This window comes from Vespa mandarinia, unplaced genomic scaffold (genome assembly GCF_050613455.1).
Source record: "Vespa mandarinia isolate Hongniang unplaced genomic scaffold, ASM5061345v1 scaffold_35, whole genome shotgun sequence".
In the NCBI taxonomy this organism is placed as follows: domain Eukaryota; kingdom Metazoa; phylum Arthropoda; class Insecta; order Hymenoptera; family Vespidae; genus Vespa; species Vespa mandarinia.
The window spans coordinates 22,215-42,963 of record NW_028197169.1 but is presented as its reverse complement, the minus strand read 5'-3'; the positions used below and the strand labels follow the sequence as shown (position 1 = coordinate 42,963).

General features: G+C 30.5%; 1 protein-coding gene across 1 annotated transcript; it reads left to right on the top strand.

Moving 5' to 3' along the window:
- Positions 1–239: 239 nt before the first annotated feature.
- On the top strand, positions 240–2,724 carry LOC146872156 (fatty acyl-CoA reductase wat-like; the record flags this gene model as incomplete). The annotated part of the gene is made up of 8 exons (XM_085664303.1): positions 240–470; positions 704–952; positions 1,045–1,190; positions 1,301–1,410; positions 1,481–1,676; positions 1,771–2,010; positions 2,103–2,360; positions 2,447–2,724. Coding segments are annotated over 8 exons (1,536 nt in total), but the record flags the coding sequence as incomplete, so codon positions are not given.
- Between the last annotated feature and the right edge of the window lie 18,025 nt (positions 2,725–20,749).

The window sequence follows — 20,749 nt, the reverse complement described above, 5'->3', positions numbered from 1 at the left end:
CGTTTGATTATAATATCTTCGACTGACTCATGAACTTGTTTACATTATCCTTTAAACGATTAAAATAAATAAATACGATAGAGAAACAGAAAAGATTTCTACATTTACGTTTATGTTTATGTTTTCAGATCAATTGAGAGAAGCAAATATGATAGACGTACTGCCAGAAATAGACGAACAAGAAACAGCCCTACCGGAAAGTTCTTTGAGAGATGCTAAATCTCTCTAAATAAACTAAATATGCACCTGTATATATTCAACCCATCGAGGATAATGACAAACTTACACCCATTCAAAAATTTTACAGTGGTCAAAGTATTTTTATAACTGGTGGAACAGGATTCATAGGAAAGTTATTGATCGAAAAATTGTTAAGAGAATGTCCCGATATCACTTGCATTTATCTTTTGATACGTACAAAAAAAGGAAAAAGTGTGCATCAACGCATGGAAGAACTAATCGAAAATTCTGTGAGTTATTACATCTATTACAGGGATTGGTAAATTATTATTTCACCTTTGACCCAACTTTAAAATTATCTCTTTCTATTAAATAATATAATTAGTATATAAAATAAAGAAAATTGAGAAACAAAGTACTGATCTATCATAACCAGTGGAAAAAATCGCAAAAAGTCGTTTTCCTGTCATTTATCATAATGAACGTGAGAGAGAAAATAATTACAACTCTGTCAACTTTCCAGTTATTTTCGACTTTGAGAGAGAAACAACCAACATTCCAGAATCGTATAGTCCCAATCAAGGGCGATTGTACTTTGCCGAATCTCGATATCTCAATGGTCGATAGAGCTACATTAATACGCGAGGTCTCAATTATTTTTCATGTCGCCGCAACCGTTAAGTTCAATGAGAAAATAAAATTGGCGACAGAAATCAACGTTCGAAGTGTAAAGGATATAATAAATTTGTCCAAAGAAATGTCAAAACTAAAGGTGCCAACTTTGTCCTTTGTATACGTATTAATAACAATCAGGGTTTTTCAAAATCTGACTGTAACAAATCTTTGTTATCCTTAAATTTTCAGAGTGTTGTGCATGTATCTACGGCTTATGCCAATTGTTTTCATATTCCACTCGAGGAGAAATTTTATGACCCACCGATAGATTCCGATAAGTTGATAAATTTAGTGAACTGTTTAAATGAAAAATTGCTCGACGATATTACCCCAGAGTACGTTTATATCTCGGAGTATCGATTGCTTAGTTTCATATTTAGTCACAGAAAATATGAAATGAATAGTTAGAGCACTTAGTTACACTTACACAATTGTTTAATTGTAGATTAATCGGAATATGTCCAAATACTTATGTTTATACGAAAACAGTCGCAGAGAATTTTATAAAAAAGCATGCTGACTCTATACCGATTGGAATATTTCGTCCAGGAATTGGTCGGTAGTAATGTAATCCTTACAGAATAAAACAATAAATGGTGTATGATAATCAATTTAATATTCCTAGTTACATCCACTTATCGAGAACCTATTCAAGGATGGATCGACAATGTGTACGGACCAACAGGAATTACAACAAGTATTCTAATGGGATTAATGCGAATTCTCTATTGCGATGGGTCGATAAATATGTACTTGGTACCTGGTGATTTAACCGCCAATGGAATAATCGCTAGCGCATGGGAGATTGCAAATAAACGAAAGTAACGACAAATACTCGAAACAATATTTTTAGGATCAAATTAAATAATGATATTAGAAAATATTGAATTAATTCGTCTGTATGAATCTTTTTAGATTCAACGAAGATATTCCCATTTACAATTACGTATCAAATGGCAATCCATTAACTTACGGCAGATATATAGAAATGATACTTACATATGGAGAATTGGTACCGTCTGAAAAGGCAATTTGGTGCCACATCTTTGAAGTAACAAAATATCGGCCGATCTATCTTTTCTACGTATATTTTTTACATTTACTACCAGCTCTTATAATTGATACACTCTCTTTTTGCAGAGGTAAAAACCCAAGGTAAATTTTTCTTATCTAATTTTCTGAAGGGAGCGTATTAGAACGATAAAGAAGCGGAAACTTTCATCTGGCGATAATCCTTTTCGTTCAAGGTTACTCAGAATGTATAATAAAATTCACGAAATGTCAGATCTACTTAGTTATTTTTGTATGAACGAAAAAAAATTTACGAATGAAAGATGGAACGAATTGTTGAGGAAGTTGACACCCGAAGATCGTGAATTATTCTTTTGTGATATGAAGGATCTCGTTTGGAATACTTATTTTGAAACATATTTCACAGGTATAAGAAAATATATCTTAAAGGATCCTATTGAGACACTTCCACAAGCTCGTATAAAATGGCGAAGGTATCTTTCTTATTGCATTTTTACTTCATTTTCCCTCTGTTATTGATAATCACTTTCAAATAATATTGATTTTTCAAATTTTCAAGGTTTTATTTGATGCATCAAACGTTGAAACTTCTTATCGCATGTGTTCTATTTATCATCACATGGGCTATGATTTCCAGACTGCTTGTAAAGTTTGGATCTCCGTAAAAGAAGCAAAAATAAGCAAAAGAATGAAGGATGTAAGAATCAATAATTTCTTGAATGAAAATAAATCGATATTAAACGGTTTTTATTCGTGAAATCTCGGACAGATGTTGGGGTTAGAACTTTTTCCTTATATACTATACCATCTTTTTCATATAATATATAATTATTTTTTTATATTTAATTTTTATTAAATGTTAAATTGTGGCCAAATGCTTAGCCATGAGTTTCATTGTTAATCTCCTTTGAAACAATGTATCACTTTTACTGGATACTCTCTTTCTTAGTGAAAATTAAGATAAGACGAATAAGACAATAATTCAAAGTTTGTTCGACAAATACGTATTTTGAAATCGTAACTACTGAGATTTGTTGCCGAAATACTTACTAATTCCGTATCATTTTTACTGGTATATTCATTACTTTTTTGTGAAATGTATTCGCCATACTGACCTCAAATCCCAAAAATTTAACCGAAACATTGAAAATTAATTTCTAAATGTATAGTTTTTGATGGTTATGGATTGCGTACACTGATAGTTTAAACCTTCCGTGATTGAGGGGAAAAGGCTATCTACTTCTACTAAACATTATAGTTCGGTGTTACAGTGAGTACATTCGATAACAATATCTGTATGTGACATGAGCATAAGGGAAGAATGTTTGCTTCAAACGTTTATAATTGCGATGAAAGTACATCAATTTGAATTATGCAAAATGGAAAATACTTCTACAAATAAGTAAAATATATATTGATTTACATACAGTAATATCATAATTGTATAATAAATATGTTATACAAATTTAGTCATATTCCTCTATGATAATATAAGTTACGAATTGTGTATACATTGTAAAAAGTATAAAAAAAATGCAATTAACTTCTCTTCAGAATTTTTACATAAGCTTTTCTTCAACGCTTATATTACATGAGCTTTCTTTTATCTTATTATCTATCATAGTATTTTTCAAAATGACAATTCGAAATGTCCGATTGCTCACTTAAGTCGACTTGTAATTTATCGATCATGATTATAATTTGCATACTCTCATGTTTCGTCATATTATTAAACAACGATAAATCAAGATGAGGAGGAAAGATTGTAAGTCAATTATTTCCCTTTCGAATTATATAATACTATATATATTTCCAAGCTACAAATACAAGAATTCGCGGATTTTTTTTTCTCAATTCCACTTTCCACATTTTTGACAAAGACAATTATTCTGTAATACAGTTTCGATTATAAATAACCATTTTAATTTCTATTGTCATTAGAAATTTTTATGCTTAACGTCGAAAAATAAACAAAGTAAAAAAAATTAAGGATAGGTTAGGCATCACCGTGCGCTACATAGCGAGTTGAATGTACTCATTTTTTTTTAATCGTTTTGTGTATAAATCTATTTAAACACAATAAATTATTTCATATTCATCCTGTTCCTTTACAAATGAGTGTAAAATAAGGTATATTTATATCTATTATAAATAGATTTTATCGAACGAAACTAATCAAGTACACCATCGACTTTCACTCGCCTCATTAAAACAAATCATGACAATTAATTTTACGATTAATTAAACGATGAACGCTTGCCATTGAAAATCATTGTTCTTATCCCGTAACAGATAAAAAAAAAATATAATTATTCAATGCAAATTTTTTCATTAATCTTCTAAATAATCTAAACTTCTCTTTGTTCCCCTAACTCATCACTATTCTTTATAACTAAAAATATCTGACTGTTTAATTAAGTCGATTTGTTATTTACCGATTCTAATTATTATTCGAATAATCCCACAGTTCATGATTTTCTTACACGAAGATAAGATAAAAGATAAAGTAAAAAGAAATTATAAGATATGCCAAAAAAGAATAATAAAAAAATAATAAACGCACATGATATTTTTGACCTTTTTTTCATGACCATTCATTTCGGAAGGCGACTTCATTATGACATTAATGCATAATGTTAATATCGACTTATTATTATATATGCGTTAGACTATATGGTTTATTAACAAGAAGTTATAAATTTGATTTTCTTAACAAAACATAATTACGTATTCTAGAATGGATATGACTTTAAAGTAAAGGAAAGGGCCTGAACCATAAGCCAAAAAGTTACGCTCCTTTTTACATTCGCACGAAACTGATCGACAAATATAATTTGAAATGTACATTTATGCATATACGTACAGCTTTCGAATGAATAATTATATTTTCACAATATGAACAACAAAGGGAAAAATAAAAGCAACGGAAAAGTGGAAGAGTGAATGTTTAGGTAAATGAATGACTGTTATCTAAACGACGTAACTAGACTAAATTCGTCCACTTATGCTCAACTAGTTATATTACATAAGCTTTCCTTCCTTCGTTGTTCTTTTCTGAATAACCATTGAAAATATTCGACTGCTTATTTAAATCGAAATGAAATTTATCGTATCTGATTATATGTAAATCACGTTATCTCATATTTCGTGATTGAATTAAATAACCTTAGTAATGTATGCGTCATTTTTTTTTAGATAATCATCAATTCTCAAAGATTAATTTATTATGGTATACATAAGATTACAATAAATCAGGTTATACGATATATTAGCAAGAACTTATAGAATATCATTTTCTTAATGAAACATATTTATTTAATTGGATGTTGGGAGAAGTGAGATAGAAAAGACGAAATAAGAATTTATAGTGCATCTGTTTTGTTTGAGACCCCTAATTCGAAATGTAAAAATGGGTCCTACATTGCAAGCTAAATGGTTTCTTATCTAAATGATATTTATATGTCTTGTCGTAGTTTGTCAATGATAAATATTCATTCTAAAAGCGATATTTATATACCGTAGGATAATGAGCTTTAGCCAAAAAAACAACAAATTCTTTTATTTAAATAAAAGATATAAATAGATTCTCTATTCTCTTGGATACTCGATAAAACTTAACTATTTTGTTCTCCTTTGCTCTTTTCTTTTATACTTTTCAGTGTATATTACTCTATTCTCTATTTTGATCTACTCTGTACTATTCTAATCTCTCCGCACTAATGCCTTATTCTTTATACTAATTATCGTTTCTTTCTTTCGTTCGCCCATTATTGTTTTCTTCTCATTATCGTATATCTTTTAGGATACGGATCTATGAACTATGTGTTTAGACAAAGTCCTAAACGTCACTTAATCTTCACACGTCACCACTCCATCGCTTATATACTCTCGCTTATAAATCGTTCGTAACACTCATATCTACATGTCTATCTTTTACCATATCTACATCAGGTCTACATCTCTATCTTACTAACATCATTCCCAGCACTTTTTCGACACTCGTACATATATACATGAATATTTTCTTAATTCTACAATACCTACAACTAAACCTATTGTATACATCTATATCGCACAAAGTTACATAAGCTTGTTTTTCTACTCGTATGAATTTTATCAATAACTTCAACTTGAAAATGCGAAGTCTACAGTTTACGTACAGTTATGTACAGAATGTACAGTTTACGAATGAACATGAATATTTTGCGATTTCAAGAGTAAAGAGAAAAATAAAAACAAAGAGATGTAGAAGAGCAAATGTTACATACAAAATTGGGGAGCATTATTCGATAGAGATCAAAACTGAAAATTTATCAAATTTAATAGGATTTAATTTCTTCTTCCACACATTTAAAAGAAAACAAACTATTGGTAATATTTACTATAGGTGATTTCAGTTATGATTTTCAAAATCATAACAATCTGCAACGAGAAAACGATTATTATGTACGAATGAAAGAGATATAACCAACACAAGTTTAAGAGGAAAGGATGATGAACTAATTTTTTTGGATCCGAGGTTACAACGATTTTATGTTTAATTCATCACTCGCCGTCTCATTTGTATACGATCTGTCGTATTCATGATCTACGTCACTATCGTCACACGATCTAATTAGCATTTTATCGAACGGCAGCTTAATTAATCAGTTTTTTGTCCTCAACACTTACCAAAGTGAATAATATAGTAAGAAAAAATTTGGTTTAACATTCCATGAATAAGAAATAGCATAATTAAGTATTCAGGCGCCACAATCTAAATCGAAGTCTGTTTTGATTTTGATAGAGAAGTATTTATGATCGAAATGAACGTATGTAGGACATTCAACCGCTAACAGTAGATAAAGTACGTGTGACTGCTTTGCGAAATAGAATTAAGAGGCAGTGTTTTCTTCTATTTTTATCAACTAAACTCGGTTTCCTTCCCTAAAAGTATATTCCAATTCTGCACGTACTGACTCTATCGAATTTTTTAAATAGTCGAAAAATAAACAAATATAGTGAACTCAATCGTAACATTTCATTTTTAAACTTTATATGAAAATATTTCAAATTGACGGAAAAATTAAAAGATAATTATAACAAATAACAAACTGTAGGTATCATTATCCATCGTTGTATATTAACTTACGGTGTAACGAATAATTTTTCTTTCACATTTTAAGATCATATATGACTTTTAAGCATTAAGAAGCAATATATTTTTACTACAATTTTTTTCTTTGACAAATCTGTATAATTATACAAATATAACTAAATTTAGTTATATTTTGGTGGAGGGAAGCTGGAAGTTTGAGGAGTATACAAAATGACTGAGTTAACATTTATCAATTCCAAACAATTTATTTATCAATTTAAAACAAATATTTTGAGCAAATGATAGAATCGAAATTTGAAACAAGTGTTTAATTATTGATAAAATCAGTGGAAGCCAAAATTTTATTGTGGTGAAATAAATTTTTTCAGTTGCATACTGCCAGTGGAATGTTATAAATTTTTAATAAGAAAACTAATTAACCTTTAAACTATAACATTACTATTAGAATGATATTTTAAAGCAAAATTCATTATTTTAATAGTTACAGTAGCTGACGCGTTATGTCTGTACTGTATGTGTATGAGTGTAACAACATGTGACAAGTTTCCTGAATATATTGGGTTATTCGAAATGTAATTTCGTTTTGTCCCGACAGAAGATTTTTATTTTCAAAGTGACCTAACTCCATTTATCTTCAAATTGAGATATTTAAGGGTTTGCGTTTCAATGAATTAAAAAATATACGTATAGGATACTAATGAGTCATACTACTTAAGTATATCTAAGGGTGTTAAATTTATAGTTCCTATTAAAATAGTGGCAATTATTAAGTGAATAATATCCGTTTTCTTATCAAGAGTGAAATTAGACAACTTTCAAAATTAACAATCAGATTCATTATAAAATTTAAAAGTGCCCAAGTCCATTCAACATAATTTAAGATGCTTCAAATTGAAAACAACAATACTTAATTTATTTTACATATCTTTAGAACACTTTGAAAACAAAATTTATGCGATTCAAAACATTTTTTAACTACATAACGTACAAAATTACAAATATAAATTTATTACAGAACAATTTACTACTCATCTAGATTTTGTGTGTGTGAAAGGGATTTGAAGAAATCATGATGTTCCGGTAATATACATCGTAATAGGTCAATCATGTCCTTGAATTTTGCTGTTGTAATTTGTCTGATATTTTTATACAGTGGTGTCAATACAATATTTTCGAACTTTCTTGGTCTACCCCGACGTGGTAACAAATTCAGGACTTTAAAATTTTCATTTTCATTCATTAATATCTTATAGAAAATTTTATACGGTTTATTTCTGACAAAACGCATCCAACATATTTTTAACCAGTTTATTGATTCTCCATCAGAATTCTTTACTCTTTTAAAAATTGCGTCTTCTAATAATTTTGTTCATACAAAATCTTCTTTTCTCATTTCATTTACAATAAAGTTATTACCTTTCCGACACTTTTTAATAACCTTGTAATAATCTTCGGGAACGAACAGTAAATTATTTTTTTAATGACATTTCTATCACGCCAAAATCTTTATCATTTGGTAAAAACGAATGTCCTGATATTAAAAATTTGTGGTCTATGATTTCCACATTATTTTTCAAAGTTTTTACCACATTAAAGCTACTTTAATGTTCCTTTTGCCCGGTGCACATGTCACTGTACGCTATAATTTGTCTTTCATTTCTTAAATTTTTAATATGTTTTAGGATGCATGAAACAATTTCTTGAGCACCTCTGGATGCAATAGTTTCATCCCAAACGTACATGTAAACATTATCGTTATGAAAATTGTTAATAATCCAAATTTAGAACATTCATATTGCGTTTGTAATATGCTACTGTGGTAGTCAACTTGGAATACGGTAATGCTTTTTGCAAGTCGAACGAGAAAGCGAAATAATAATCTGAATTACGTGATACTTGCCCTTGATCTTGTTTTAGTGAATTCCTAGCTGATTCTGCTAGTTTTAAATGGACTTCGTGTTCTTCTGTAAGTTTATTCTTTTCTTCATCATCATTTGATGCTTTAATTTTGATGTTTAATAAGTCGCATTTTTGACATGTATCTTTGCGCGATTGGTGGAAATGTAAATCAAAATCTTTTATAAATATTTTTCTGTAAGTTCGCTCATTAACGGCATTTATTTTATTTTCCTCGCAATGAAGCTTGTATAAATCGAACATTTTCCTGAGAGTTAGATCAGGATGTAGATATCTTCTATTAGGATTATGAGATCTGGTATAATGGGATTCAAATTTATCATACTACTACCAGAAAGATGGCAAAGATATTGGATCAGAATGGCCAATATATAATTTAATAAAATATTTGTTCATTATACGAAAATTGTCTTTTATTTTCACAAAAAAAAACGAAATTACTTTCCGAACAACACATTAGTAGATAATACAATTAATATAACGTTGATAGTGTCACGTCTTCGTGCGTTAGTCAACCAGAAACTATAAAAGACACCTCAAAGAAGAGAAACTCTTATAGGCACGAATACGTGTGCATATGGAGAGATATCATTTTTTCAATTGTTTCTCCTCTATCTTTCCCATAAGAATAACCATCGGCAGCTTGTAGTTGATAAGTAATTTAGATCTATAAGACACGTAGTAAAGAAATACGAGAAGACAAAGAAGGACAAAAAGTATGTGCAGGAATGCAGATGCGTCATACCTCTTTCACCTTTGGCAACGGAGCACTCCCAAGAGCCACGCGTGCAGAGATAAAGCTGACCAAGGAAGTATTAGGTGTCCCAAAAGTTTCTCATTATCCGTCTATGTCATCGGTTTCAGTCGTCCCAAAGCTATTTTATAGTACGTTTCGTTTGCGCCACAGTCTCTTTTCAAACTTTCATCCACAGTGTTAAACATGGATAGAGAGAGACGACATTTACGTCATCTTATGTTTCATTGTTTCAAAAAAGGTGATAGTATAAAGAATACTGTCGAAGAGATTTATATCATATACGGAGATGGTGCTATAATTATTACAAACGTTTGTAATTGGTTTAAAAAATTTAAAGGGGGAAATTTTAATCTGGAAGATGAAGACCGCAACGGCCGCCCAAAGACGATGGATACGGGCCTTATCAAGGGCATGCTTGATGAAAATCCGCGATATAGTATGCGCGAGATAGTGAACGCCACTAGGATTCTCAAAACAACAGTACATAATCACCTAACTAAGATGGGATATGTTAATCTCTGCGAATTTTGAGTTCCGCACTTACTAATGAAAACTAGTCTTATGAATCGCAACTCTACATGCGACTTGCTTCTCCAGCGACATGAAGAAGATCCGTTTCTAAAGAGGCTTGTCGCTGGAGACAAAACTTGGATTTTATATGAAAATGTCCATAGAAAACGCACTTGGTATAAGGACAATACAACTTCAACTGTTGCAAAGCAGGGATTACAGCCCAAAAAAGTTCTTTTATCCATTTGGTGAGATTGGAAAGGTGTAATTTTCTACGAGCTCCTTCCTCAAGGTGAAACAATAAATTCTACGATCAACTGAATCAATTGAAAGCTGCTATAACAAGAAATAGCCATAATAAATGAACCGACGAGGCATTATTTTTCATTATGACAACGTGAGACCACATATTGCATTAGCGGTAAGAGAAAAGCTCTTACAATTTGATTGGGATGTTTTACCGCATCTGCATACTCTCAATGATCTCGCTCCATCTGATTATTACTTCTTTCTGTCCTCAAAAATTCTCTTCGCGATAAGCATTTTAAATCCAGTCAGCGAAAAAGTGCACCACCGGGATTATTTTTTGTCCAAAACACAACAATTTCGGAATGAAGGCATAATGAGGCTTCCTGAGAGATGGAAGAAGATAATAGAGCAAAAGGGTTCTTATATAACAAAATAAATAATAACTTAAACAGTAAACATTGTATATTCCTTTCACATTAGAAAAAAGAAACAAACTTATGGGATACCCTAATATATGCAGCAACAGTGTAACGAAATGGCTTATCGCTTGGAAATTGACGATAGTAAAATGCGCGAGAATGATTCTTGCAAGTATGTATGTGTAGGAGAGGCATGTGCAGGCGAGGACGCAGCAGAAAAAACTTAATCGTCAACACTTCATCGTCAGGACATCATCATCCACAGTCGTCTAGATAAATTCATCACAGTTAGCCGTTAAGATCATTTTGTTGGAGTCAGTCGCTAAGCACAGTTCTTTACAATTAGCAGTTACAATACTTAAGACTTATATTATATTAAGACTTATATTATTATTCATTGTAAATTTCCATCATCGATTTTATACTAAATAAATCAATTCGTAAAAGAGAAGAAAAGTGTGCGGAATACCAAGCATCGCTTAGCCCTATTATTCCTCAGCTATCGTTAGCAAGAGAAAACCAATTCAAGGATCAGTACCAGAGTCAGGAACACACGAAAGAAGTATAGACGCGAGGAACGATATTCGGAGCCTCTATCATCGTTTCATCGAATAAGTAAGTTAAAGTAAATCTTTCCTGGCGTAGTTCGATTGCCCTATTGTGAAGAAAAAAGAGGAAAGAAGAGCCTCGCTCCCGTGTAAGATTTCGAAACGATTGACCGAAAAAGAGGCGTGTGATTAGGTTGGTGTAATTGGAAGGCTGCAGGCACTTCGGTTACTCTACAGCCATTCAAGACACAACATCAAGTTGATGTCACAATAGCGAGACGAAGTTGAACTATCTTTTGAAAAGATTAAAATCTCTCGAAGTCGTTTTCCGTAACGACTACTTCTTGTCCATCCTCTTCTAAGAGTAATTCCATCATTTCTACTGTTCCAGATCAATCTGCGAACGTGTTCGTATAGATAAACTTGTAAGTCTTTTTTACTTCTTCATCGTACGAGAAAGGTTCTTTCACTTTTCTTTTGCTCGATTTTTTTCATCCGTATTATGCAGTTGTGGAGAATTCTGCGCGAGGAGAGATTGACCTATGTTTCATTTAGGTAATGTCCGTGTGACATAAATATAAATACAAATATAGATATCTCTCTCAACCTGGCAAATAACTGGAAAGCACTCATTCAAAGATATTCTAAACCTTTTCTGCACCATGGACATATATATTATAATTACATATTAATTCAAGAAATTAATACATAGCTTTTATATATTAGTTCAAAACATTATTTATCAATTTCTTTTTTTCTTTTATGTCTACAAAATACTAAATATTTAATATTATAATAAACTAATAAATAATATATTTTACAATAAAATAATTACATTATATATAATTCATTATTACAAATAATTTCATATACTTTATACTATATTTAAACTAAATTATTAATTTTTAATATTCCTTTTTTTTTTAATTCTAAAAATACTTCATATTTTTATTTCTCACTACCTTCAAAATTAATTTAAAAGAATTAATTTAAAAGAATTAATTTAAAAAAAAAAAGACTAATTTAAAAGAATAGAATCGTAGAAGAACCTGTTAAATTGGATAAGTTCTCATCTGTGATGGAATATCGAATATTTCTTATGAATTATATAATATTCGCTATTCCGGATAGTTTTGCTTTTTTTGTCTCCTTTGACATTGATTTTGAAAAACATAAATATTCATTAACAATTTGTACATATGTAGATTAAATATATTCCAAGCTGTAGTTGTTGCTGTACTTCGTGCAAGTAAATAAACAAGCCAATATATCGTCTGCGCGAGATAAATATAGATATATGTTTAGTTCTAGGAATATGTATAGGTATACGAATGTAAATGTTTCCATTAAAATGATTATTTTTCATTGCCGACGGACTATAAAATGGATTTATGGGAATATTATTCAAATAAGAGATCACTCAGCTTTCAATGCAGAGATTTTTGCGAGCAAAAACATGAATTATAATTCACACGTAAAGCATATGACTCGGTCGTGATGTATTAATTATTTTTTTTTTTAGAATTTATAATCCTTCCTACTTTTCTTGATTTATTTTTGTTCAATATGATCAAACGGCACGAGATTCTGCAAATAATAGTCTGCTTCAGTAAATTTCAAATCGACTTAAGTAAACATTCAGACATTTTGATAAATAATTTACAGAAGAACAATAGTGAAATGGACTATCAGAGGTAAATAAAGTTTAGGTGATAAATTTAATTGAAAATGAGTGGGCGAATTTTGTCGAGTTATTTGATTTAGGTACAAACCAATTTCATTCGCTAGATCGATTAACTACATGAAACAAATCGTAAAGAAAATTGGTATAGTAACATTATTTATTATTCAGAGGCAATAAAATTGTTGATCATTTAGTGGTGTTAAGCTTAATTATTTATTTTTAATTTAAAATTTATTTTTAATATAAAAAAATAAATTTTAATCAAGTCCATTGTCATGAAAATTTAAAAAGAATTCTATAGTAGAGTTAATCATATTGGCCTGTGAACAGATCACACAAGTTCGTTGATATACTCATGCTATCGAAAGCAAATAATTTAATATTTTCCAATCTTGATTATTTATTCCATGTCCAGTCCTAACTGTTTTGTAATATAGAATATTTTGAAAAAAACTGTTTCCCGTAATATTGTACTTACTTCCATTTCACTTCCGCGAAATAATGATAATTTTTAAAAATGAATATCCATATAATTTTATTTACTTTTAAAAATATTTTCCATTTTGCACAATTAAAATTGATGCACTTTTATCGAAATCATAAACATTTGAAACAGCATTTTTTCCTTGTACTCACGTAGTGTAGATGTTGCTCGACCGAAGGTTTCGAATTAACTGTAAAGTAGTTAACATTACAACCTCTTACATTTCAAAGCTTAAACTAACGGAAATCAAAATGATAAAAGATTCTACATTCACAGATTAATTTTTGACGTTTTCAAATTCTTAAAATATACTACGATGATGGCAGATATCATGGGTTGTTCGGAAAGTAATTTCGTTTTTTTTTTGTGAAAATGATAGACAATTTTCGTATAATGAACAAATATTTTATTAAATTCTATACTGGCCATTCTGGTCCAATACCTTTTGCCATCTTTCTGGTAATAGTATGATTCCATGCACATAAAATTATTGGTCTTTGCTGACAAAAATAGATCGAGGTGATTTTTGACTTCCTCATTCGAAGTGAAGGTTTTACCGTCTAAAAAATTTTGCAGTGACCGAAATAAATAATAATCCGAAGGTGCCAAATCTGAAGATTATGGTGGGTGTGGCATTATATCCCATTCAAGCTGTAAAAGCTTTTAGCGAGAGACCAAACTTGTATGAGGTCTCGCATTATCTTAGTGGAACACTATACCTTTTCTGTTGTCAATCATTCAGTTCGTTCAGCTGATGACAGTAGACTTCCGAATTAATTGTTGTGTTATCCGGTAAAATCACAAAAAAAAATGATTCCTTTATAATCCCACCAAACAGACAGCATCACCTTTTATTGATGGATATTGGCTTTGGAAATGCTTTGAGCCGTTTTGCTCCATAATCTCTTGCGTTTGACGTTGTTATATACAACCCTTTTGTCGTCCCCAGTAATGACGCGCTTCAAAAATGGATCATTTTCGTGACATTTGAGAAGCGAATCTCAGACGTCAACGCGACGACACAAATTTCTCTCCGTGAGAACATGGAGATTCCATATATCAACCTTCGGGGTTAAACCCAGGCCTTTCAAGTGGTCCTAAACAGTTGAATTTGATAAATTTAACCTCTCACCGACGTGTTGTTACTCGCCGGTTTGCATCAACTAATGCCTTTATCGTGTCTTTATCAGCTACAAACGGCCTTCCAGAACGTGATGCAACTTCGACATCAAAATTGCCGGATCGAAATTTTGCAAACCTCTGGCACTAGCGTACTGTCAACACATCTTTTCCATACACATCGGTTAATTTCTTTCTAGCTTGAACAGCATTTTTACCTTTTCTATAGTAAAAAAGTAAAATATGACGAAAATGCTGCTTATTGCTCCCTATATTTAATATGGCACCAACCAAAAACTACTGCGTAGAATAAATTAGACTTTTTCACACACAAGCCTTGTTATATCAGCCCTCAAAACATATGATTACGCGGCTTAAATGTAAAGTTGGTTGCAAAAAATACAATTAAATGTTCTGTCGGGAAGAAACGAAATTACTTTCCGAACAACCCAATAAATTTATAAATATGTACATTCTATAAAGCAGTAGTTATTTTTAAATATGGTTACAATTTTTTCTTTCTCTCTCTCTCTCTCTTTTTTTTAGATCAATGCAATGTAATTTTGGGAATATTTTCTATTTTGAAATTAACTGTCTCTATAGATAGGTAAGATAGGGACTAAATGTCTTAATGTTGAGAAAACATACAAAAGACAATAAAATATATTATAGTTCATACCATACATCATTTTGTGATAACATTGGAAGTAACAAAAATAACTAATCTAAAGAAAATTAACAACTTCAACTATGTTAAAATATAGGATTGGTAGGAAATAGAAGAAAGGGAGATAATAGGCGTGGCCAAATGGCGGTGTATAGACGAATGTTGGCTTATGTTCTTCGCCCAAAGTAATCTTACTGGTCCTGCTGTGTCACCATAGCGTAACATTAGCGTCATTTTTACGCGTTACTGCCATCAAATCCGAGAAGCACGAAGACATTTGCTATGAAGAACATATACAAATACGCCCTCGGAAAATGAATGTTGTAATACGAAGAATGTACAATACAATGGCTCACGAAAGTATTCGAATGCTCACTATTGAAACTTTACATGTATAATGAAAATGTTACACTTAAGCTCGGGAAGTAATATTGCAGTTATTATAGAGCATAACTATCCAGATTATGTATACTAAATTTGAAGCGAATCGAATAATATTAGTAAAAGTTATGAAACATTCATTGTAATGATCACAAAAGTATTTGAATGCTTAGATAACAAGTGGTCGAAAAATGTTTTCGTAGAGAAAACATGTGGAAAATCCAATTAATGAGTAATTTCATTAAAGTGCATATAATTAATACCGTTGAAATACTTTTGTGACCCTGTTTCAATACATCTTTGCAATGAATGTTTTATATGTACTATAAATATTATACGATTCATTTCAAAGTTTGTACATATAATTTCGATAGTTATGCTTTATAGTGGTTGCATTACTTCCAAAATTTAAGTCTAACATGTACGATTTTATTATTTTAAGATTTAATACCGAGCGTTCGAATACTTTTGTTAGTCATTATGTATGTATATATATGACTTCGGAAAATAAAAACGTTATTTATAAAAGACATAAAATAATTTCAAGTGAGATAAGTAATAACGCATGAGAAAATTCGATCTAATATTTTCTAAATACAGTCCAATTTTCGAATATTTGTTGGATGATAGGATTGACCATTATTAATAATTTTCAGGAACAATACACTTTGTTTATTTTCAATAAAAGAATTTATTTATAATATAAAAATTAAATTAAATCTAAAAAATTTTTCTCTTGATCGTTAAATCATAATTTATTAACGATTTATCAAAAAATGATGTCTTTTTCTGAATAGGGTGCATTAACATAGTATCTAAAAATTATATTTGCATTTATTATAAAATATTGACGTGGGATTTGTGAAAAAACAAATACAGATTACTCCCTGACTTTCCAATTAAATGGTTGGGATTTTTTCGAGGATTTTTTCGAAGTACACTCGGCTGCTTACAGAGATGAAAAGATTTTTATTCTTTGTCTTAATCATTTTTAATGACAAAAATCTATTATGATCTTTTTTAAATGCAGAACAATAAACAGAACGATATGTCTCATGTATTTAGAGAAGATACAAAAAATCAGAAGTAAAGAAGCAGAACCTATCTGACCTGGTTGTTATGTAAGAAACACAAGAAACGAGTACAAAAGCAATCGGCAAGTGACAATGTAATAGAAAACGTAGATAATAATGTTAATGCCTAAGTTACTGATAGTTTCATATTACCCTACTTTTCGTACAGACGTGAATGATTTAATACAATAAGACAATGTAATAGCACGTTAATAACCTTCGTAATAATTTGATCTATAAAGTTGATCGAATGAATTGAGATTAGATGAGGGTGAAAAGATTAAGGGGACTGGTTACTCTAGAAGATTAAAAAAATTGTATTTTTTTTTTTTTTACATTTTCATTGACTTTGAAATTTTGTGAGGAATTTAAGCCAAGATCAATAAATTCGAAAAATTGACGAAGTTATAGGTGTTCATAGCTTGAGCCACTGCAAGTAGTGTATCGCGCGGTACGGTCCGTACATACTCGTCGTGTATGACTGTTCCATTGTGTCCTTTCGTATGCGTACAGTGAAGAAAAAGTGACAAAAAAGAATGCACTAATCACGTGCAGAAAAGAGTGGCCAAACGACTTTGCAACGCAAAAGAGCAAGCAAAATTTTCGATGGAAGAAGAAAACTATCTGATAAGCTAATCAACTAGTTAAGAGCATACTACAGTTTTACTATTCGAAGGTCTTCTTATTCCAAAGACGAAATGAAGCCACGACATGAAAAGCCGCAAGATGAAAATTGTTCTTCTGGAGAAAACACGTGATCTTCTTGGCAAAAATCGAAAGCAATCGGCACTTTGGATGAATATGAGTACGAAAATTTTCTACCTTCAATCGTTCACGGTGCCATTTGACCAATTTTTAAGGATCTCATTTGGGATGAATTGTTGGTGCGGTGTGAAGGAGGTTTCATTAAAAATAATCAGAGCCTCTGTTGTTTGGTCGATGACTTCTAAAAGCAATTCATCAACGATGGCTACAAAAACATCCTATAGATGATGAATTTGATGCATCTGCAAATCGGGCATCGCTACTATAAATTATGAATGTTGACAAGCAATGTTGCGAAACCGCTGAGATCCAAATACAAGAAAATACGAAAGACGCTCACCAAGCTCGAAGATCATCCGAGAGAAAATTTCAAGATACCCTATCTGCTGCTGAAGGAACATCATATGGACCAGGAATCTCTGAGTAAATATGAGCAAAAAAAAATCACTGTATCAACCAAATAACCGGGCACATTTTCTTTTGCGTTTTTCTCGAATCTACATTTTTCGATATAACCGAAAAGAAATTTCGAAAACTACAGGACTAATCGACTTGAAATTTGGACACAATACTCCCAGATACATTATCTATAAAGTAACGTATGATTTTTGCGATATGTTAATTAGTTTTTTTAATATTAATTTTTTTGTTGTCAAATATTCGTGCAAAAACAATATTTCATTTACTTATTACCCATTTCTCAAGACAGGAAAAAATCTGTATGCTAATTTATACCCATAATATTCACGAATAAGAAAATAATTTTTTTCTTCAAATGCGCCATTACGGAGATCCACTTCCGGTCAGCAACGAGCGTTCCAGCGTTCCAAATTTCTACGGCATCACCTGCAATGCCGCTATTTTTAAATACTTTAAAATAATTTTTGTATGACAAATTGTTTAAGCTACAAATCACCATGTAGCAAAAAATAATAAATGTTCGTTTGATACTTTTGAGTTTGATTTTTAAAAATAAACCCATTTTTCGAGCGCTCTGGATGGCCTGACCCATTAATATAAGCTAGTTGTCAAGCGAGAAACAGTATGCTGATATTTGTACAAAATAAAAATCAAAGAAAAATTTATTATAGTGCTTGAATATGTATATATAAAAAAGAAATATATAAAAAGGAAATAATTAAATAGGGAAGTATTGATTATCACCTTGTATATAGTGACGTTTGTGACATCAGTCTAATGAGAGTTAATTAAACTTTGTTCTTTCTTTGAGAATAAAATAAATACTCAAATGGTCGTTTCAAAACATACAATTATTTTCTAGTACAAAAATATCTTATTTTGAGAACAAAAAAAATACTCATTAATTCCATCAATCTCCATTATTTTCAGTATTTTTTTTTTCATTCATTTAATTGAAATTACCATACATACAATCTCTTATCTCTACAAAGAGCTATAAAAAAAGAAATTACAGTAAAAAAATAATAAAATGTTTACTCGTGACCGATTAACTGAACAATGAATAACTCAAAGTGATGCTTATGGCAAATTGGGCGTCTATATGAGGGACATTCAATCTTAGTTTTCCCGTCTTTCGAACGTGGACAAATCATAAGGGTGTTGCTTTTCATATACTATAATTCGAGAGAATTCATTTGCCCAATACCAAGTTCGAGTATGCTCTTAATTCCTAATTTAAAATCAAATCAAAGAAATAGCATATAGAAACGCTCTAATATAAAGTTCTATCAGACAAGATTGAGAATTTGAACATATTAATATTTCTATTTATTATAGAATTTTGACATTTCTATCAGCATTTTTACTTTTCAGTAATATTCTGGCATTTATAGCAACTGTATCCAACATCCCGATGAAAATTCTTATAGGCCAACGATTAATGTTACTATTAACAGTGACTGAATGACTTAACTGATCAAAAGATTCGATTTCTCCTTTATTTTCATCATATCATTCATTAATGTATAATAACTTGTTTTTCCTTCTCATTGATTGCATTTGATTCTGAAATATAACGAGACATAAGGTTAGAAAATAACTTTTACCATACTTATATATATAGGATCACGCATGACGGTAAAAAGCATGAATGGACTAAAAATCTTTAATAATAGAAAATCAAAAATTAACGCAAAACAAATTTACTGTACTCAGGAGGAATAGTACACCCAAGATTTTGCGAACTTCAATATTACTCCACCAAAATACAGCGACTGTCACAATGCGCACTGTTCTGGCAATATAAAGATACATATCTCATCTACTGACAAATGGCGGCGCTAGTCCTATTTACAAACATTTATTTGTTTTAAATTGTGTTTATAGTTGGTCTGTGATGTCCTGCACCCCAAACAGGTACAACAAAAAGGATAAAAAAAACGAGTAAAACTGCCAAAAAAGAAATAAAAATTAGCTATTGAAAAACGAATTCGAAATTTCAAGAGGACTCAGTTCTCGGAGCTGGAATTTTATATCAATTGTAAATATATTAAATATACTTAATAAAAATTTACCATAGAAGCTTACATTTCAAGTTTTAACAATATATTTCTCAAATCTAATCGCAAAAATTACAAAAAGAAAAATTACTGAATCAATTGATTTAAAACCAATGTACGTTTAAAGTATATTGAACATTTATTAATTTGTTGAAATAATTAAATTACATTTTTTTATCTCAAAGATTTGTCATTTGGAAAGTCAGCAAACTATTGAAATAATTGATATTTGATTTTCCAGAGAATAATAGAATATTTTAAATCCACGTCTCGTACATTTGTTATTTTGTGCATTTTGTACAACGTACATTTCAATAGCAACATTCGAACAGATTGAGAATTCGTTTGAAATTTATATCATTTTCTTTTTTTTTTCAATTTGCGACCAGCGACAGATGGTCGCCATCAAGAGGGGTAGAAGAGTATCAGAATCTTAAAACTTCCATACCAGAGTTTATTGACAAAAAAACCAAAACATCTTAAAGAATGACATTTATACACTAAAAACTCGTTCGGTAAAATATATCCAAGCAAGTGAAGCCTATTTAAATTAAATAAACATTTAAAAAAAAATATAATGTTTTTAATATTCATTAAAAATCCGTCACTTCATAAAGACCAAACTATTATATTCGAATAAGGATGAATTAATTTAATTTGTTCTAAAATCATTATTTTATTCAATCGTGAACGATATCATTTAACGCTACC